Source organism: Setaria viridis, chromosome 1, assembly GCF_005286985.2.
Source record: "Setaria viridis chromosome 1, Setaria_viridis_v4.0, whole genome shotgun sequence".
In the NCBI taxonomy this organism is placed as follows: Eukaryota; Viridiplantae; Streptophyta; class Magnoliopsida; order Poales; family Poaceae; genus Setaria; species Setaria viridis.
Genome location: NC_048263.2, coordinates 32815953 through 32837859, shown reverse-complemented (window position 1 = coordinate 32837859; position 21907 = coordinate 32815953). Strand labels below are relative to the sequence as shown.

Here is a 21907-nt window from a genome sequence, read left to right as displayed (position 1 = left end):
CAAGCTTTTAGGCATTGTCGTCCTGTTTTCTCTATTGATGGTACGTTTTTGATTGGCAAATATAGAGGCACACTACTTATAGCCATATCTTGTGACGCGAACAATATGTTGGTTCCTTTGGCATTTGCATTGGTTGAGAGGGAGAACAATGACAGTTGGGGGTGGTTCTTAAGACTAGTCCGGATACATGTGGTTGGTCCTGGTAGGGAGGTTGGCGTCATATCCGATAGGCATCAGGGCATACTTCATGCTGTGCAAGAACAATATGTTCTATGTTACGTTACGTAGAGATTTAGATAGTTAGAGAAGGACTTAGTGATCATCTGACTTAATCATTTAGTCATTTAGTGACTTAGACATTTGTTGCTTCAGTGACTTAGTCATTTGTTGCATTAGTGACTTAGTCATTTGTTGCAGGGCCGTACCCTACAAACCTCGGTTAGAGATATAGAGCATATCCGTCCACGAGTTAGGGACCCCGAGGTACGGAGCGTCCTAGAGGTAAGTCTCAAATTATTCATTCTAATTCTTTATTAATACGTTACATTCTTCATTTGTGTAACTTGTTTTTACTACTACAGCGATTGTCAAATCGGCTTCGTCGTGCCGCTGCTCGTTGTGGTTGCAGGACTGCCACGACGCGAGACGTCCACGTTCCAGCCCTTCGCGTGCCAGGCGTCGGTACGTCCAGCCAAGGCCCCTCAGGTTCGAAATCAATTGCATCTGAGGAAGTCGACGACGACGACGATGACGACGATGATGAGCAGAGGGCCGAGGAGATTGGCCCGTCTCAGCTCCAGGAGGCTCCCTTGACTCAGCCTACACAGGTTGTAGGGGGTACTAGACTACGTCGTCCACGTTCTCCTTACACTCCAGGCACCGACGCCCTTGGTCACAAGGGTAAGGGTAAGACTAGGAGGCAGTGACGACTCTGATTGCGAACTTTGTATCATATGGACTATTTGTATATATAAGGACTTTCATTCTGAACTATTGTGGATTCTATTCTGAATGTGTCATATGCTTGTGTCATATGCTTCTATGTTTCTATGCTTGTATTTATATTCACTATTCATCTCGTAATTTTGTATGGATTGCATCAACAAGTAGGGGAAATTCTGCCGAAATTTTGCTAACAATTACCATTTTTCTTTTCTACGGATATTTCAGTAGACTACGACTTCGAAATGCATTACATCGCAAAATGAACATATGTCGTCTACAAATTGCGTGTCCTTACTTAAAGTGCATTATTACATGACAACATAATAAAAGTCTCACAGTAGAAAATATTGTTCATAAATAAATCATAGAACTAGAACCTAAATATGGCTACTGAGTGCAACGAGGCCACTTTCCCTTCCTTAAGGCATCGGGATTCTCCTCAACCGCTGCTTTTGCTCGGCGTACCCGCTCAAGCTTCTTCTCTCTCTCCTCCCTGTTCGCAGCAACCCGCCTCCTTTCCTCCTCTTCCTTGTGCTCCTTTTCCGCAGCCTCCTCTACGAGTCTTTTCTCGTACACCTCCTTCCTCTCTGCATCCCAGCGCATCATATACTCCAAAAACTCCTTATCTTCAGGATCGATCTCAGTGTCGATCCACTGCTCAAAATCACATAGCGGTGGAGGGGTCTACAACAAATGCAATTGTTATAAAACAAAAAAATTATGAACAATAATTATAAGACAACAACATTTCCTTACCAACATGTTAATGCGGCGCTGACGAAGTGTAGGTTCAAACGCAAAGTTGGAACACATCCAATACCTCTGCCTATACGTGGCATGTTCTTCGGACTTGGCTACCTTGCAAGGATCGCCGCAAAAGCACATCGGCACTGGAACACCACTAGGCAGAGGCAATGGATCGAACGCATTTCCGGTCTTCTTTGCGCCATAACTACAATTTTGTTTATTTGGTTCTATGAATCAAACGCACTTAAGAATAAACCTACAATTAAGGTTTTTTCATTTGATCCACAACAATGAGTATATAACATAACTACGGGCGTTGAGATTACCTTAGTTTCTTAGCTTTTCCACGCCTCGGCATCCTACATTTGCATGAAACCCTAAGTTCAAAAATGCAAGAAATATATAGCGAATCGATGTGAAAAAAAGGTATGACGGAGAGAGGATACCTTGCTCTTCAGGATCCACGGATCAAATGAAAGTTTCCTAACCTACAATGTCGATTCGTAGTCTAGAGCGAAGTAGGGAGAGTAAAACCCGAGAGAGTAGAGAATAATGAGGGAGGAACTCTCGGGCAGGAAGAAGGGGCGTTATATATGGCAGGGGGCTTGGCGCCGAGGCTTGGCGCCACAGATCTTGGCGCCAAGCCTCCGCGCCACGTCAGCGGGCCGGTGCCACGTTGGTCGCGCGGTGTGGGGGCCTTGGCGCCAGGACGGCTGGCGCCAAGACGTTATACCTTGGCGCCAGCCAGCCTGGCGCCAAGCCAAGGGTCCATTTTCGGAATTAGTTTCGCCAGGGGCCTATTTGTGAGATTTTTTCCGAAAAAGGACAAAAAAAACAAAAAAGTCGGCTTTCCTTGCCCCTCCACGGAGGGTTAGTGGCCACTGATGCTCATGCAGCAGTTCCATGAGTGGCAGTTCCAACTACTGCTGCCAGTACAGGTTACAGCCTCCCGTCGTTTCTGTTCACGCAAACGCGGCGTGGTCCTGCGTTCACGGGCACGCACAGTTGCGCATACACGTACTGTACCGTCGTGTAGTGCACAAGGAATACTGTATGATGCAGGAGGGATATACCCTCCTGCTGCATCATACAGTATTCCCTCGGCCTGCTGGTCGCTGCAGCTCATTTGAGCGGCTGCATGCCAAAATAGCAGCACAGCTGCTTGCAGTCCGCCTAGCTGGCTGGGAGCAGTTGTTAGAAGAAGCAGCTGTTAGCGATTGCTGGCTTATGTTGTGGCTGCTGCTTACCGGCGCGCCTTATCTTTTTACGTGGCAGGTGCAGGAGATTAATTGCGTGTCTCTATCACGGTATCTGCCCCGGATGCGATGTGATGCGTGCGTGTCGTCCGCGCTTCCGGGGCTATCATACCAGGGCACTGGGCGCCACCGCCACGCATGCAAAGGGGATTAGGTGCTCCATGGTGCAGGCGCGGCCACCGGTGGGGGTGTTAATGATGCGTCGCGCATGTGCGCGGGCATGTGGTAGGAATGGCCGGTAGCGCTAGCTGGACGCGACGCTCGAATAGTAGCACACTTGCACTGGCCTCACTGGGCAGTGGGTGTCACCTCGCTTGATTAGCTTCGCTCGCCGTTTTGCTCGTTATTTCACGGTTCACAATACTAAGTTATACTAAATTGTTCGAAAAGTATTAGTAACGGTTGAGATTAATAATATATTATTGAAAACTTCACATACTAAGTAGTATGGGCAGTATAAGGGTATTATTGGAACAGAATTGTTGAAAAAAAAATTCAGCAAAATTTTTGATGGTTTCATTGGGAATTTCACTTCTCCCCGTTCACCTCTCTCGTCCTCTCATGTGACTGGCGGCGGCCGCCGCCGCTACCGGCGGGTAGGATGGAGAGCGGCGCCGTGCGTTTCTACAGGAGCGACGGGGAAGTGGGTCAACGGTGACGTGCGGGCCCGTGCGAGCAGCGGTCACCAGCGGGAAGGGTGGGTCCGCTCGAGCAGGATCGAGCAGTCGAGCGGCGCTGCGCCGGTCGGAGCGCGGCCGTATCCGGGCAAGTTCGCGCGAGTGGCGTTTAGTGGAGAGCGGTGATGCTCGAAAACGGCGGCGGCATGGCAGCGCTACCTAGCGGACCGAGCCGGCGGCGCTCCACGGCGGCAAGTTGTTCCTGCCATCTGCTTTCGCCGGGGGCTACGCTCCCATGAGGAGGTCCGTCGCCTCTTCCTCATGGACGCCCACTAGCTGTTGTTGTACGGTTTGGTGGTCGGCGAGGATGGCCACCACGACGGCAGGTCGTTGACGAGGGAGCACCCTCTGAGTGCGTGGCCGCCGTTGCATCCCTCGTGCCGGCGTTCACGGTGGACGGCTCTTTGCATGGATCATGCATATTTGTGCAGGCAGTTCTCATGGCCAGTTGGCCACTGACCCACTGTGCCAAGCTTAGTCCCATTGGTTTGTAAGCTCTAACAGCAAAACAATGACACGAACACAAGTTATACAGGCTGAGAAGGTTTCTAAAGTGTCTATCGTCATTGAGTCTCTTCTTTCTCTCCGCTAGGCTGCCGTACTAGCTCGCCGTCCAGAAGAACAGCTAGCCGCCAGGCTAACATGCACGTCGATGACGATGAGGGTGAATGGGTGATGTGCTTACTGCCTTGGAAAGAAATGCTCACTGATCCGTTGATAAGAACCAATTATATTTCTAGACAATGAAGCTAGGAGGAGACCTAAACTTATACTATTTACACATGTTCAGTTGACGCATCAATGGTTCAACAGCTAGATCAACTTATCTCTAAAAAAAGTTGCATCAGTGTTCTTCCCTTAACCAGAATTAAGGTCATGAGTTCTTGGCTAACAGAAGGCATCACAATACATTAACGCCTGCCCTCCTACGTACCAAGGAACTTGGGGCATACTGGTAACTTCTTGATGATCACTAGAGTCGAACCATACTGGTAACTTCTTGCATCGCCTCCCAAGGATGGAAGTACAACACCGTGGGATTCAGCACTTACACTCCGCCTCGTCTTCCATATCTCAGTGTCTCTGTACTCTCTCCTTGGCTGCTTCGGTGCTGCAGAATATTATTGTGCCATGACCACCAACCTCCTACAGCAAGTCGTCCTGCTGGTTACATATGTTTTGTTTTAGTTTAAGAATAGACTAACAAATTGTAGAATGCCACATGTAACACTGATACATTAGGTACCTTATGCGAGGGAAAAAATCTTAGGCAACACAATATTGACAGGCAGCATATAAACAACACTAACAGTTCATGACACATGCTACAGATATAAAAATGCTAGAACCATCATGTTGGACCATCAGAGTTTCAGTTTCATAAGTTACATTCAGAAAGTTTGATAAATTCTGACATAAGATAGTTAAATATCTACTTTGATGAAACACTGCTATGCCTGCTGACATTCTATTAACAAGCGTCAGGCTATTTTTTTGGCTAATTTAATTCTTTCAGACTTGCACTTATAATTCTGTTAGTGCTCCAAATGACAACATGATCTAAGGTGAATCCTAGTAATCTTAGGCCTAGTAATCTTAGGTCTCGTTTGGTTCTTTAGGAGCTCCTAAAATTCCTATCACATCGAATGTTTAGATACTAATTAGAAGTATTAAACATAGACTAATTAGAAAACCAATTGCACAGATGGAGACTAATTTGCGAGACGAATCTATTAAGCCTAGTTAGTCCATAATTTGACAATGTGGTGCTATAGTAAACATGTGCTAATGATGGATTAATTAGGCTTAATAGATTCATCTCGAGAATTAGCCTCCATCTGTGTAATTAGTTTTAGAATTAGTTCATATTTAGTACTCCTAATTAGCCTCCGAATATTCGATGTGACATGAATTTTAGTCCGAACTAAAGATCCAAACAACCCTTAATCAGGTAGAAACATTTCACCTCTAAACTAACAGTAACAGAAACTGGTTCAAGTATCAGTGACAAAAGTATTAAGGATGAATGGATGATAGATATTAGGTGTCGAATAATGAATCAACGAACATTCTTCACACTACAACTCTATCATATTCGAAGCAAGAATGTTCTGGCACTGGTAAAAACCGCAATACTGGGCACAGGCAATGAATGTCACCTGATTCCTCATTCAGATCAATCCATCATTTCATGTTACCACTACTTGTCGAATCTGACAAACACATGGAAACTGAACCAGGAAAAATAAAGAACCCAGAGATCTGACGGGAAGTAACCGGGCAAGGGGAGTCGGCAGGACGGCCGTCTTTTTTTTTATAGCCCTTTTTACGAAAAATTCTCGCAAATACACTCCTGGTGGAACCAATTCCAAAAATGGACCCTTAGCTTGGCGCCATCCACGCTGGCGCCAAGCTTACACGTCTCGGCGCCAGCCATCCTGACGCCAAGGTCCATGCGCAGCTGCTGATGCGGAATCCGACGTGTTAGGGGCTTGGCGCCATCCATGATGGCGCCAAGCCTTGGCGCCGTGCATCTTGGCGCCGTCATGGATGGCGCCGAGCAATTTTGTCTCCTAGTGTTTCGAACGAGAAACAAGTATAATTATTCCGAGAAGTGTGCAACAAACTATGCTCTAGTTCAATTGGTTAGGACGTGGGCTTCTTATCCTGAAGACCTGAGTTCAAACCCCTGTGTTGAACTCAAGTCTTCAAGACAAGAAGCCCACATCCTAACGAGTTGAACTAGAGCGCAGTTTGTTGCACACTCCTCAGAATAATTATACTTGTTTCTTGTTCGAAACGCCAGGAGGCAAAATTGCTCGGCACCATCCATGATGGCGCCAAGCTTGGCGCCAAGATCCACGGTGCCAAGGCTTGGCGCCATCATGGATGGTGCCAAGCCCCCACCACGTCGGATTCCACATCAGCAGCTGCGCACGGATCTTGGCGCCAGGATGGCTGGCGCCGAGACATGTAAGCTTGGCGCCAATATGGATGACGCCAAGCTAAGGGTCCATTTTTGGAATTGGTTCCGCCAGGGACGTATTTGTGAGAATCTTTCGTAAAAAGGACTAAAAAATAAAAAAGTCGGGCAGGACGGCAAGCAACCGGGCAGGGCACGACGGGCCGAGGTGCTGCCCTCTGTTGGGGCGTCTCGGCCGGCAGCGCCGCCCGTGACTCCAACGGCGGCACGGGGAGGCGCCGGCACCAACGGCGTCCTGGATAAAAATTCGAGTGAACGTGTAGAGGCGGGCCGAAAAAACTGATCCATCCGCAATTAATCAAATAATAATTACTAAATTACCTTTACTATTATTTTTACTATTATTTATTAGATATTTTACGTACTATATATTATTGAGTGGTAGCGTACAGTAAAAGAGCTCTTTTGCACTGGCCGCAACTGCAACTGCAATGATGGCCATCACTCCCGTGTGCCGTGTTGGCCCGGTGCCGGAGTGGCGGAAAGGGCGTCCGACCCATGGAGGGCCGAAGCCGACGGTGGTCGACTGATCGTGACTCGCGAGAACTAGCTCCCGCCGCGCGCGCGTAGGCCGTGGCGAACTGCGAAAGGACGAGGCGGCCGTCCTCTGTCCCCGGCGGTGGTGGAACTGGAATCCGACGGCCTCGAAACCAACGGGCTCGCGCCGTGCGAATTGTGTGTCAATGACTGAAGTGACCACCCACGCTGAGCTCACCACCCACAGTGCGGAGGAGCGAGGCCCAGCAACAAAGCAGCGGCGGCGGCCCAGCAACTTTTGATGCTCCTCACGGCATACACAAAATACGCTGTGCATGACAGAGTTGCTGAAAGTAATGTATCCACAGCTCCTTCTTTTCTTTTCTTTTTATTATTGGGCAAAACTCTATGCACTTGGCATTCCTTAAGGAACGGACACTACAACATATCATTTTACAGTCTAAGAAACTCACTGTCTACATACATAACTATAGAGTATGCACTGTGCAATATTTCAGGAGAAACACAGTTGGGTCCCATCTTATGGTACAGTATTTTCAAAGAATTTAGAGGCTTGCCACAGCTCATGGAGCTTCAGAAGGAACTCCGTGGTAACCAATAGATGAGTGGTCCGAGCTGTAAGGGGCAGCATTGTACTGACCATAGCCCGCGTAAATTCCCACGGCGATCAGACTCAGGATGACAAATCTATACCACGCTTCTTCATGTAGCTGCGCGACAAAGTGTCAATGCCATCCGTCATGAGAATTTGGTAGTAAATAATGGTCATCAAGGCAACACCAGAAAGGGATGTATTTATTTAGTATTGAAATCTGTGACTGAAACCAAAGCAAAGCGAACATGTAGAGCAGTGCAAACCTGAGCAAACAGGACCATGTTGAAGAAAACAGAGATAACTGGAACCAGCGGTACCCCAGGACAAGAAAAGCCAGGCGGATCAACATAGACCTGGGAATACATGGCAGGTCAGGTTTTGCAGAAAACAATATATCAGCAAATTGAGAGTTGAGACTGAACATTTTACATCAGCGTCTAAATCTTAGCACATGGCAGCTCTATCCATGGTTTCGAACAGCAAAACTAATAGTGTGATTTATCCAGCATGAAACAATGGATCATTACATGCATATGGGATTACATGGATTTGCGAAACCTGATAATTATAGGACAGACAGCTATACATGGGATTTACCTGACGAAACTGGAGAGCGAAACTGGCAGCAATAGCTATCAGGAACGCTACTACCATAAAGGCAATAGCATAGTTGTATCGATAGCAAAGTCCCACTATAAAACCACAAAGAGCAACTATGACAAGACATAGAACACCCTCTTGCCAGATTGACATAATTCCAAGGGAGCGACGACTAGTTGCTTTGTCATTCCATCTTAATGTGATCGCACAAGCTGATACAACTGAATAACCGGTCTGCTCCCAGAAAGATAGAAGGGTTAAAAATCTAACAGTTAATATGACTGGAATGAGATATTCAAGTTGAAATATTTACTGAAGTTTCGTACCAGGGTCCCAACAGAAAGAATATGAGAGAGCATGTGCACATTAAAGAGACCTGCCATGACTGCGGCAACACAGCCAACCCAGATCTGAGAGTGCAGAGGAGTATGCCTTGTTGGGTGTACTTTAGCAAATATTGAAGGTAGCAGCCCATCCCTTCCAAGCCCAAGATACAAACGTGACTGTTTAAAATTAAGGAGGTGATGCTCATCAAGTTGATCAATTTGATTGAAGAATAATTACGAATCTGATACTGATACCTAAGAAGCTAGGAGGTATACCGTATACCTGAACATACAATCCAACTAGAAGTGTTGTAGTAAGTCCAGCAACAGCACCAATGCTGATCAATACAGTAACAAATTTCAGCCCCTTAGCAGCAAAAGCCTCAGCCAAAGGAGCATCTTCACCAAGTAATGTATATGGCACCATTCCAGTAATGACCAAGCATACAGCAACATATAATAGAACACATGCTAGAAGGCTTCCTAAGATACCAATGGGCAAATCCCTCTGAAAAAGTTTGTTTGCATAGCAGAAAAGAAAGTTAAAATGCACTTCACACTAAACAGAATATGGCCATAAAGAGATTAGGTAATAAATAAGTGAGGCTACTCATTACCTGTGGACTTTTGGCTTCCTCAGCAGAATTAGCAACTGCATCAAATCCAACATATGCAAAAAAGACTACTGTTGCTCCAGTCACAACAGATTTGAAACCATTTGGCATAAATGGTGACCAATTTGTTACATCCACCTCAAACACACCAGCAAATACAACGACTATAACAATGACTATCTGCATGACCGAAACAGGTGCATCGTTGCATCAGTCCAAAACACTGAATAAAACCTCCCAAACATGAATGTGATATCATGAGAAAAATACTAAAACCTAACGTTGTACAAAATGTCTCACTTAGAAACTTAACACTGATGTTACATGAAAAAGCCACTTAGCCACTTCAACCTGTTCACTTACCCACATTCACAATGTGTAAGCTACATGTAGTGAAGAAAAAAACAACTTTAGCACGCAAGCAGTCTTACCTTCAGTGTAGTCATAAAAGTGTTCACAGCTGATGATTCCTTCACACCATAGCAGAGAATTGCAGTTAATAGGATGAGAAGAATTGGGGCCAATATATTAATCGATACGATACCACCGAAAAACTCCTCTCCATGTCCTATCCAGCTTGGAATATGGCCCTTCAGGAATGGGAGCAGCTCCAAGAATTGGATAAAGTAACTCGCTAAGCTACGAGCAATGCTTGCCGCACCAATATGGTAATCCACCATCAACTGGGTGAAAACCAAGAAGGCAGTGATCTCATTGAACGCCGCATATGTGTAGAGGTATGCTCCCCCAACCACAGCAGGGAATCGAGATGCGAGTTCAGCATAGCACAAGGCATTGAGCACACACGCAGCTCCAGCAAGAACAAAACTGATCGTAACACCTGTTTCAATTTGAAATGCTCGTGTTATTTTCAGCAGAAACTAAACGAAGGGAGATCGCCATGCAAGCAAGTAAAGTATCAGTTCAATTCAATCTATAAATAAACTATTTCAATCCAAGCATTTAAAGGAGCTAAACGGTCATGCAATTCTCGGATGATTTATTAATCGCATGAGTGATTCCACCAATTTTTTTCATGTCATTGCAAATTCTACTACGCGCTGAGACCAACAAGTTGTTGATCCACTCCAAACTCTAGTAAAAAAATGTATCCGAGGACGGAGTAACAGTAGAACTGTCCAATTTCGATTCTAAGTGGGAAGAGGAGCAAGTTGTGTTGACCTGGGCCGGTGTCGCGGGCGACGGTGCCGGTGATGACGAAGATGCCAGCCCCGATGGACGCGCCGATTCCGAGCAGCACGAGCTCGAGGACGCCGAGCTGCCGCACGAGGCCCTCGCCGGAGGCCGCGGCGGACGCGTGGGCGCCGAGGGGCTTGCGGCGGAGCGCCGCGGAGCAGAGGCCGGAGAGGAAGGGGCGGCCGGTCGAGGAGGAGGGCCTGTGGTCGTCGGCTTCCTCCATGGCGCCTGAGGAGATGGGGAGCTGGTGGCGTCGCGACTTGGGCCTTCGCGTCGTTAGCATCAGCGCCCAGACCGGGAGGAGTGACGTCGGCTCTTGCGTCATGAGGAGGAGCAAGCGGACGGAGGCGTGGCCCCGCCACTCGCCGGGGGATTGGTTGGAAGATCGCGCCGATCGGGGGTTTGGTAGAGGGATGGTCCCGGTTGGGCTGCCATTCTTCCTTCGCTCTTGGGCTGTAAAGGATGTGTTGGAGTTGGGCTTCAATCCATTTACACGGTATAATTTTCCAGTGGCTAAATGGGCTTCATTGCTCTCATAAAAGGCTTCAGCCCGTTGGCTTCCGAGCTCCAAACTTCCTTCTAGCTGCTACAAACCAACCGAGCGGCGGCACCGGACCGGCGGCCCCGAGCTCGACTACGTGCGGCGGCGCTGGATCCAGCCATGGCGGACCAGGCGGAAGCCGGAGAAGGGAGTGCAGCGGAAGGAGGTCCCCACTCGTCAACCGAAGACCGGCGCGGCGACGACGCGACCGGCAAGGAACCTCTCGGAAGCCTTGATTCTTCCCTCCCTGCCAAGCGGGCCCGGCGGTGACGGCAATGCGATTGCGTCTGCACCTACACGTGGTCGCCCTTCCAGCTGTGCCCGTCTGGCGGCCCGGGGCGGGCGTGGGGACCTCGTGGGCCGAAGAGCAAGTGCGTTCCGGAGCGTCCGATCAGGCGCGCCCAGGCGCGGCCAGCGATCGGACGGTGGAGACGCGGGCGGGGCGACGGGCTCGAGTACTACAAGAGCCTGCGGGGTGCGCTCGCTGCATGCAAAAGAACAACCGCTTTCGCTCTCGCAAGAGCAGCAGCAGCAGCAGCAGAGCAAAAGGTGAAGGTGAGATCGGCGTCCCTCCCTCCCACCCACTCCTCCCCCTCTCCCTTCTCGGGGTTTCTCCGCCCTCGTCTTCTTCCCCCAAAACCCCATTCCGCATCCCACGCCCCGTTGTTCCGATCGAAGCGTCCGTTTGCTCTTGGTGGTGGTGGTGGTGTACTGGTGGGTGTTGCTCTTGCTGCTCTTCTCGTTTTTGCTGGGTGCGCTGGGGTTTTGCTACTCGTTTTCGTGAATCTAGCGCCGTATTTTGGTGGGGGGGTTTTGCGCTCTCCTTCTTCGATTGTGCCCTGCGTGCTTGCGATTGCATCCGCGCGTGCGTGCGTTGCTTCCTGCTGTTTTGTTTCTGAATCTCGTGGTGCTTTTGTTGGAGGAGAGGAGGCGTGCGTGCGCCGAGGAAAACCCATGGCGACCTCTGCTCGCCTCTGCTCTTCGGTCTCACCTGGTCCTGCATTGTTGCGTTTTTTTTCCGTTGGCGGAGGCGCGAGCCCTCGTTTGGTTGTTGTTGGTGGTGATGGTGGCGGTGTGTTGCTCGATGGTGCTGTTCGATTTTCTCGTTGTTCCTGGTTCACCGAGTGCTGCTTAAAAGTAGTGTGATTTTTCCTCTCTTTTTCTGGAGTCTTGAGGCTTCTTCTGCGGGGTTTTACGCCGCACGCTTCCATCGTGTTCTCTGTTCTTGCAGTTGATTCCGTGTGTTTGTTGCAGCCGTTTGGTTTTGAAGTTAGAGGCGAACGAGCACCGAGAACCCAGTTGTGATCTCTGTTCGCCTCTGTTCTTCGACTTCACTTGCTCGTGAGCAATCCCCCTTCGTTGATGTATCCATCTATTCTTTGTCGGTGCTGTTGGTTTCGAAGTTGGTGGTGATTTTCTGGGAGGTGAGGCCAATGATCACCGATACGTGCTATTACCGTGGTGATCTGTCTCATCGTTTCCAACATGGTGCTCTCGATCTTGATCGCCATCCTTTTCTTGTTGTGTATTTCCGGCTTCTAAGAACGCGATGTTCTTCGTATCTGCCGGTATCTCTTTATCTTGCCTTTTTTTTACTACTTTATTTTCCCTTTTGGTGCGTTCAAGAAGTGGCAATTTCTGCACGTGGGATTCTTGTTAATGATGCAACCAATCTGGGCATCAGCGTCTTACTATTTCTATATCCACTTTGTTTTCCTTTTTGGTGCGTTCCAGAAATGGGAATTTCCTTTCACGATGTGAAGGGTTTGCACTGCTGTTTCTCTATCCCTTCAGAGCCTCTTGTTTTATTGCTTCAATCTTCTGTGATGATGTTCTAAGAGCGTCTTGTATCTTGTTCCTTATGTGGCTTTACTAGTGGACGATGTACTATCTCTGTTCGTTCTTCATATTGTGCACTAATTTGATGTGCAAGAACGAGGAACGTGATCTCTGCATGTCGCATTCCCTTGATGCCAATACATTTGATTCAATTTGCATCAAAGAGGTCTGCATTTCTTGATGCGGGTTTCTTACAAGGTTGAATGGTGCCTTCTTGTTTGTTGACATATTTTTATTTTCTCTGTCACACGCGGTGTTCACTGAGCAGTGTCATATTGTTGAGATGGTATTTCTTCTGTTCAATACTGCTTGCGTGATGGTAATGCACACTGCAAGTTCAACAGCCTAAGCTGTTTATTTCTGAAACAAAACATTGAGTTTCTTTTGGGCTCACGATTGATTGAACTGGTGACCATTCTTCGTGATTCTTGTTTAGGACTGACTGGTTCCTTTTTTTTTCTTTTGAAACAAATGACTGGTTCCTTCTCATCTGTTATCTAGCTCTAACTATGTCTGCTCGTTTTCACACTTCAAGCTTTATGTGCTGGTGTAGTTGTATCTATGTTGTTGGCTTTAAAATAACCTTGATATAACATTATAGCTGTATGTATTTTGTTAGTACAAAGCTTGAGTCACATTTAGTATAATTGTCCAATACAATCTTAGGGGCAATCACTATTGCACCTTATTTATATTATTGACATATCATATGTTCATCCCATAATATAGTCAGGGTACTTTGACTGAATAATTTGAAATTTTACCTTGTCCTACCTAATTCATTTCTTGCAAATTACAGAGCCACTGGGCCAAGGAATGACATATTAAGCATCGACCTTTGCTATAGTTGCATGTATAGATATATATTTCTTTTGCAATCTAATTCCAGTTCTATATACAATAAATGTTCGTGCTAATTTATATTTTTAGTTCTTGTTTTGTCGAGCTGAGTGTCCGTTCCATACGCAGTGTAGTGTCAACATATTTAATTTATTTCCTCTCTGACATTGTTGGTAAATTATTTATTGATGTTACTTTCACACTAGAAATTCAGGAAAACAGGCAATCCCTATGGGTGCATCCAACAGCCGTCCAGAACCTGTGGTTCAACAGCTTACCGAAGGAGGAGAAAATGCCAAAATTAGTTATGGAGTATCAACTATTCGGCGCAAGAACGTGAAACAATCTGCTTCTGCTGTGAGTATTCTACCGGTCCTTTGCAAGATTATTGTGAGAATAGCTCTACATATATATGTGCTTGAATTTCTACTGATTGGGATTAAATACTAACCCTTATTTTTACCTCTTATTCTGTAGTTTGCAGCTGTCCCAAATCTGGATAACCTCACATCTTTCTTTGGTGTTTATGATGGCGATGAAGGTTTTATCTTGACTGACATCTTTTGTAACAAAAATCAAACTTGTCAGCTATTTGCATAACTGAACATTTCAGGCATTTGTTTAACCCATTATACATAATAGTCCAGAAAATATAGATTGTTTGCATGTGTTTGTTAAATTGCCTTCATGTATACTTTGGGCATTTAACTATGGATGTTCTTTGGTATATAGTCTCCTGGAAACAGTAGCGCTCCCTCTTTTTATGGGGCATATATATTAGGATTTTTATAGTCCAACTTTGTTAGTTTTGACCAACAATTAGTTAAACATTTGCATGTTTAGTGGCTAAAAGTTTATCAATATACTTATAGTTCACATATCTTTTAATACGGTTGATTATATATTCCAATAGAAATTAATTGTCAAATTTTGCTTTCAAGGACATTTCAAATACTAATATGCCCTACATAAAGAAAAGGAGGGAGTATTATTAATCCCTCTGTTTTGTTTTAGCAAAAAGCATTTACTAATGTAGTTAAATACTGAGCTGTTTCTTTTTCCTGTTTCAGGTGTTGAAGTGGCATTGTTATGTGCAACACAATTTCATAATGAGCTTCGCAACCATCCATTCTATAAACACAATCTGAATGGTGCAATTAGGATGACGTTTTACAGGTTATTTTGTTGATAAAATAAACCGTTGATTACATTATGGTTCAAAAAAAAATAACCGTTGAATACGTTAGTTCTGTACCTTTTTTGGCAGTGGATGTTCAGACGGACTATATTATGCCCATCTTGCTCATAGTTAGATTTGCTACATGTGCTAGTATGAGATATGTGACTGCTGTTCCTGCTTACTTTGCTGCAGAATGGATGAGCTGTTGCAACTGTCAGATGAATGGAAGAAATTACTTCCTCGTGCTCCTAGTGGTCCGATACAACGTCTCTTTCGCAAGGCTTGTAGTTGTGCTTACCGTTGGCCCTTCACACAGGTAAATTGTAACTCCTGAATGTTGGTTCTTTAATCATACATCTGTAGAGGGGGTTAATCTAAACGCCAGCCCTTTGATATGATGCATATTATTATCTATAAAAAAGAACTGGTAGGAATAGCTATTGTATAGAGGATACATTGTTCTTTCTCAAGGTGTGCTTCTGAGTTGAAAGTGGCATCATTAGCACCAAGCTTCAATTAGAGCCACATTGAGTGCCTGGTTTTTTGAGTTGGAGGCCAAATGCTGATTCGGTTCTCATTGCACCGTGTTTGTTACCCCATTGCTGAAATTAACGTGAGATATTGCACACTTCACTGTTTTAAGTTCATCATTTCGTTCATATTGTTCTATCCTTTCATCTAGCACACCATTTCTCGCAATCCCTTATTTTATAAGATTTTAGTATTGTGTGAATACATCATTTGGAATCTTTTTCCCCAGCCTCCCCCTTACATACCGCCACAAGAGTCAGGATGCACAGCATGTGTAGCTGCCATTAGAGGCTACAAGATCATTATTGGAAATGCTGGCCATTCTCGTTGCATAATCTCAAGGAATGGTCAGGTATATTATTTGTTTCTTGTCAAATGTTTGGCTGAATCTAACTAGCGTCCTCTTTTTTCATAACAAATGCATTCAAGTGGTGCCTAAAACCTATGCTTGTTTCAATTAGGCAATTGAATTAACCACCGATCACAAACCAGAAAATCGGAATGAAAGACGGAGAATTGAAAGAGCAGGGGGGCAAGTAATCAAGGATAGGGTTGTTGAACTACCAGGAGAAGCAGAAGGATTCTTCCAGCAGCGAGGGTCGGGTACCGCTCGGATTAATGGAATCTTAACTCACTCCAGAGCGATTGGTATAGTCTTATGCGATTTCCTTTTGCTCATCTGTATATAATCTATCCTTCAGGGCAAGTTGTAGGACATTGCATATCATCTATAGCACTATAATGTTTTTTTTTTGACACTTTTAGGCTATTTTGCATTCAAGAATAGCAAGAATTTGAATTATCAACGCCAAATGGTGACATGTAATCCAGAAGTTATCACTGTAAGTGTAATACAGTTGTTCTAAGAACTAATTATACACATTTTTCTGGGTGTCATCTGATGGAATGACCTCCCCTTTGTTAGATGGGTATTACCAATGATGTTGAGTTCCTTGTCATAGTAAGTGAGGGTATCTGGTAAGTCCTCAGCAAAATATTTCAGAAGTGGTTAGCTTATTGTTTTTGATCCTAGGTTCAAAGACAGTGCAAAATATTCAACTCTATGTGGCATTTAGTAGCTTTCGATCTTGTTTCTTCTAAGATACTAGTATTTATCCAGAGGGGATCTGTACATTTTCCTCCAATTAAATTGTGCGCGGCTTGAATTAAATTTTGTTATTCTTCATTAAGCTGTTTACATGTAATTGCCCTGGAGTGTTCTAAGTTGCCACATAGAAAAATGCTCAATCCCTAGGTTAACTGGTGCTTCTAAATGTCATTCATTTCTGATAAAGTAGTAAGCTCAACTTTACCGCAATCTGCTATATAGATCCTGCAGACTCATCCACGACTACCCGCCGGTATAATTTGATAACACACTTCACCCCCTAAATTTGTTGCCTTTATCTCCATGCTAACATTGTGTCTTGTTTTCTTTCGGCAGGACCTTTCTGACAAGTCAGGGTGTGGTTGATTTTATACGCTCCCAATTAGCAGCCGTGAGTTCTTTCCACCTCATGTTATCTCTATGCCATGATAGTGTGATACATTAGAAAGCAATTTCGTACTGGATGGATAAAATTTTATAGGGTGCATTAAAAAATACCTCGCCTAATCGTAGAAACATTTACTACTGAATATGTGTATATCCTTTCTTCAATATCTGCTTGACCTGGTACTTGGATGGAATCATGGAATTAGCATGTTTGGGTTGTGATTTATCTTCAATTGATTCGTTGTTAGATTTGTTTCGTTGAAGAAAAATGGTTGCTAACTTGTGCTGTCCCTAATTGATGCAGGGGACAACTAATCTGCGCACTATCTGTAGGAGACTTTGTGATCATTGTGAGCTAGCTGCCTACAACGTGACCGCCATACTGGTTCAGTTCATGGAAGCCCCACCACCCAAACCGAAAGAGAACTTGTCTGGTGACAACGGGAACAGCAACGAGTCTGGTGGCAATGGAAACAACAATGGCGCCCCGCCACAAGCACCGGAAGAGAACTTGTCTGGTGGCAACGGCAACAACAGCTACGACGCTCCAGCAGCCGCACTGGAAGAGCAAGAGGAACACGAGGTCTATGAACAACCTGAAGGCCGTGAAGACCAGCCCCTCCTCACTGACCATGAGATAACGGAAGACTGATGGTCGCGGCAGAGAGTTTTGGAGTCCCTGGGCAAGAGAAGAAAGCTCCTGGGATTTGCAGGTTCAGCTACAGCGCTGTTTCCCCTTTCTTTTCCCCTCGTCGTCGAAGACAGACAGAGTTGGTGGTGTGATGCCACTGCTTAGGATGATGCCCGTTTTAGTCTCTTGCACTAGTAGTAGTAGTGTATTCTGCTGCCTGGGTACGTTCCAGTTCCACTGGATGGAGATTTTGCCTGAGAACCACTTGAACGCACGCACCTTTGGTGGTTGTGATATCTGAATCCTGGAGATGCTTAATCGAGTTTGCAGTTGATATCTTTCTCTTTGCGTTTACAAATCGTTTGTGGTGTATATGTCATTTGCTCGTGTCTGAAGTGTTTCTTTTCTGAGACGAAACCATCTCAATTGAATCAGTGTTTGTGCCTGGCACAATTCAACATGCAAACCACGAGGGGGGGGGGGGGGGGGGGGGGGGGGGGGGTAGCAGAAGTGACCACTGGCAATGCGTTCCAGCTGATTCCTTGAGGTATCCAAACACTGCAATAGCTCATCTCGCTCAAGCGAAAGCTGCCGTGAGAAAGAGTTGCGCAATGATCTGAAGCTCTGAACTCCTTATTCTTTCGTGGATCAATGGGTTGCTCAAGCGAAACCTGAAACCTGATGCTGGGTTCGGACTATGGACTCTGGAAATGGCGGCGCACGGCGCTACTGTTATTATTGAGCAACCATTATGTTGGCAACCCCTGACGAAGAAGCAGACACTACTGCAGAATTTTTTCAGTTGGCAATGCGGTGGTCGATTCCAGACTGTATCCTTGTTAGTACTTGACACCAACTCAATCCGTATTGATTATGCCGAGTTACAAACCTGCCAGAACAAATCGGCATCGGCAGGCGTCCAGTCCAGCTACCTCGACACGGGCAGGGACCCAGGGGGTGCACCGTCCACCCCTGGTCGTGGCCGTGCCGCCGCCTCCGCTGCCCGCCGTGGCTCGCCGACGCCGCCGCGTCCCGGGCGTTGGTTAAACCCCTTCCCTTCCTCCATGCGACCTCTCCTCGTGTCGCCACGGCGCCGCCAGCTTCCACCGGCCATGGCCACGGAGAGCAAGGAAGAAACTAACAAGAAACAGGGTCCTGCGCGGCAGCTCCTGGATCACCACCAGATGCAGCCCGGCGGGCTGGCAACTCTGACGAGGTGCGTTGCCCGCGCCGATGCGCGACATGAGCTACCTCCGCGGACGTGCGCGCCCAACTTGGCTGCCGATCGATCGCGCATCCCGACTCCTCGTCTCGTCGGAGTTGGAGATCGACGGCCGCCACCCTGTCCTTGCTGTGGCTAGGATTGGTGGGGGCAGTTCTAGTTCCAGGGCTTGAGCAAGGGATCGGTAGGCGCCTAGGCGGGGGGACGGGCCGACGGGGCTTGTCGATATCGGCGGGGAAGACGGTGGTAAGGAGCGGACCCCAACCAGGGGGCTAGATACAAAATGTAGGGTCCTAATCGCAAATAATCGGATCGCGATCCAAATTAGGGTGTTATATGTAGCTTTAGGGGCTATATGAAAATATTTGGATCCAAATAAGGGGTCCATTTGAAACTATTCAGGCGCCGCCCGCCGCCCGTCCGCCCCCGCGCTCGTCGCCCGCGACCATAGTTCGTTCGGGGATGCTGATCGCCACCGAGTGAGGATGTAGGACGGCGTTGGCGCGGCGACGGCGCCACCGCAACTCCAGGGCAGGCCGGCTTTCCCCCGAGCGAGCAGCACCGTGGTCCGTGGCTTCCTGCGCAGCTGGACCTGGACGGATCAGGAGCGCTTCGACCCCTGCGGTCGCGGAATTCCACCGTCCTCGAGGCGGTTGACTTCTTTCTCTTTGCGTTTAGAAATCGTATGCTCGTGTCTGAAGTGTTTCTTTTTCTGACGGAGCCATCATCTCAATTGAATCAGTGGCTCTTTGCCTGCTGATTTCGTCAGAACCATAACAGAGTCCTGGCTCAGTTCAACATGCAGATTACGAAAGAAGGGAGGGGTAGCAGAAGTGCCCACGGGCAATGCGTTGGGCGAACGCTGCGACGGTAGCAGTGAACTCTGAACACTACTGCAGAATGTTTTCGGTTAGGCAGCGCTGTTGATTCCAGTCTGTATCCTTGACTCGAACTTGTACGTATTTATTCCGAATTACGACTTACGACTACGAACCAGCCAGAAGTACTCTATCTGAGAGCCACAGCTGAACTAATCAACATCAGCAGGCGTCCAGGCCCAGCTACCTCGACACCGGCAGCAGTGCAGCTGTTGCATCGCACGTTCGCAGGCAGGCATCAGCCGAACGCAAACAGCCACTTCGTCGCTTTGTTACCATCCGAGAGTTGGTGGCCGATCGATCCGATTTTCTTCGATGCGATGCGACTCGGCTGCCGTCCCACCGACAAAAACGGCCGCGATGGTCAGCTGGCCAACCCGGACGGCAGCGCGGCGCCGCAGCCGGCCACAGGCTGACAGGCGTGCCGATCGAGCTCCGCCTCCAAACTGGAACGGAATTGCAAGCTGTGGTTAAAGTGGTTTGGTGCGCGCGTACGCTGGCTTTCGTCGCCAACAATCGAACGGGCGTGGCCACTGGCCACCCACCCAACACGAGGACGAGGCCGCGACAAGCGTACGCCTGCTGCCTGAGAGCTGACGTGGACGGATAGGCGAGGGACCAAACCCTAACTGAAAGAGTCAAGCGTGTGAGCAAACGGAATTGTCGCGTGACAGTTGGACCCAATCAATAATGGCAGCATAATTGTATACTTCTAGTACTTTTTTAAAAAAAATTAAAATAAACGGCAGGGTTGTTCAATTCGTGCCAACCATATCTTACACTTGTGGTTGATCATTGATGTATTTAGATGTCCTAATCCAGCCATCCATGGCCGCACTCACCCATCTGGATTAAATCGTCAAGAGGTTGAGGTCACGGAGCAGCTACCCACGGCGCGACAGCTGTACAAGATGATGTTGTTCTCATAATCTGATGTGGAGAGATGGGACTGGAATTGAAGGAGAAGATAGCGACTGCTTTGGCCATGCTGAGAGAAATGAGACAGACGTCGGCTGTGCCGATGTGGTCACTATCGAAAGCTTTGAAACGGCTTGCTACGGATCTAGCGGTGAGGTGGGTAGTGCTCAAGCCCCCCTACTGCTACTCGGATAATGAGCCACCTTAATCCCTTCCATAATTTTTAGATAGAAGGAAAAAGAAGAGAAGGGAAGGATGGAGGAGGAAGAAGAGGGAGCCACTTACAAGTTCACGGCTGCATCCGCCACTACTCGTCATGAGCATAAATGTATCGACGGTAACACTCTCACTCGTAGGCGCTCATTGCCCTCCGCTGCACCTCCATCGAGGTAGTACGAGCCATGCTCCACGTTACTCACATGCACACAAAAAATCTAAGATATATCTTAGCCTGGAAAATACCATCTTGTTGCAATCATTTTTCTCATCTGCTATTTGTCCCATCATCATAGCTTCTTCTTTTTCCTATTATAAAACTAAACTTTTTTTCTTTCCCTAAATAAATGGCATCTAGGATAACCTAAATGAACTAATGAGTTATCATAAACATCATACATTTAATAACAGAGTGAGTATAGTTTTTTTAATTTTTTTAAGGAAGTTTTTAATTTTTTTTCAACCCCAAACAGTAAGCGAGAGATCACTGTGCGGATTTCCGGGAAATTTCACGATCGATGAGAAGAAGAAACAGCTCGTCTACTTTACTCCCTCGATTATGACTGCACTGCTGTTAATTGTTGAAATTGCCGGCCGCTTGCGATACTCGGTCGCAAAACAACAGCTTCAAACACTAACTATCCCAGAGCTTAAACATTTCGCTGAAATGTTTAACTTTGGCTTACGCGTGTACGTTGCACCGACGACGGCCCGCATTGGAGGATCTTTGCACGCGAAATTCAGCTCGCTCGTGTGTGATCCAAGCCATGGTTCGGCTTGCGTGCACTGAACATGCGTCCTGCGAAACCGGTGTCCAGCATCAAACTGATATTTCCGTTCCAAATTACCATTCATTTTATTTTTTCTAAATACATATCTTTTACTATACACCTAGATATATATTATGTCTAGATACATAACAAAAGCTACGTACCTAGAAAAGCTTGTATAGTAATTTAGGATGGAGGGAATATTATATCTTCGTGTTGCCTTCCTCACAATAATGACCCAAAACAAGAGTACTATTTTGATCTGCAAATCTATCAGTATAGTTTGTTTTGGCCTTTTTTTAATGAAAATGACCACTGCCCACTGCAACACTGCTAGTATATCAGTCTCCAATGGATGGATTCTTCAACTTTACGCTTTGGTTGATTGGTGTGTGGAAGAAATGGAAC

The 21907-nt window shown here is 46.7% G+C and overlaps 2 protein-coding genes across 2 annotated transcripts; one reads left to right on the top strand and one right to left on the bottom strand.

Moving 5' to 3' along the window:
• Window positions 1–7433: 7433 nt before the first annotated feature.
• Window positions 7434–10797, bottom strand: LOC117840787 (cationic amino acid transporter 9, chloroplastic). The gene is made up of 8 exons (XM_034721324.2): window positions 10424–10797; window positions 9673–10082; window positions 9245–9421; window positions 8911–9135; window positions 8628–8804; window positions 8299–8535; window positions 7965–8054; window positions 7434–7816 (listed from the first exon to the last, which is right to left on the bottom strand). Exons 1-8 carry the CDS (start codon window positions 10761–10763, stop codon window positions 7670–7672), a joined length of 1803 nt encoding a protein of 600 aa, XP_034577215.1. The 5' UTR covers window positions 10764–10797; the 3' UTR covers window positions 7434–7669.
• Window positions 10798–11485: 688 nt separating this feature from the next.
• On the top strand, window positions 11486–17843 carry LOC117865153 (probable protein phosphatase 2C 21). The gene is made up of 11 exons (XM_034749284.2): window positions 11486–11534; window positions 13873–14015; window positions 14136–14199; window positions 14729–14834; window positions 15031–15154; window positions 15599–15721; window positions 15831–16017; window positions 16135–16211; window positions 16295–16347; window positions 16814–16868; window positions 17169–17843. Exons 2-11 carry the CDS (start codon window positions 13890–13892, stop codon window positions 17514–17516), a joined length of 1263 nt encoding a protein of 420 aa, XP_034605175.1. The 5' UTR covers window positions 11486–11534; window positions 13873–13889; the 3' UTR covers window positions 17517–17843.
• The last annotated feature ends 4064 nt before the right edge of the window (window positions 17844–21907 follow it).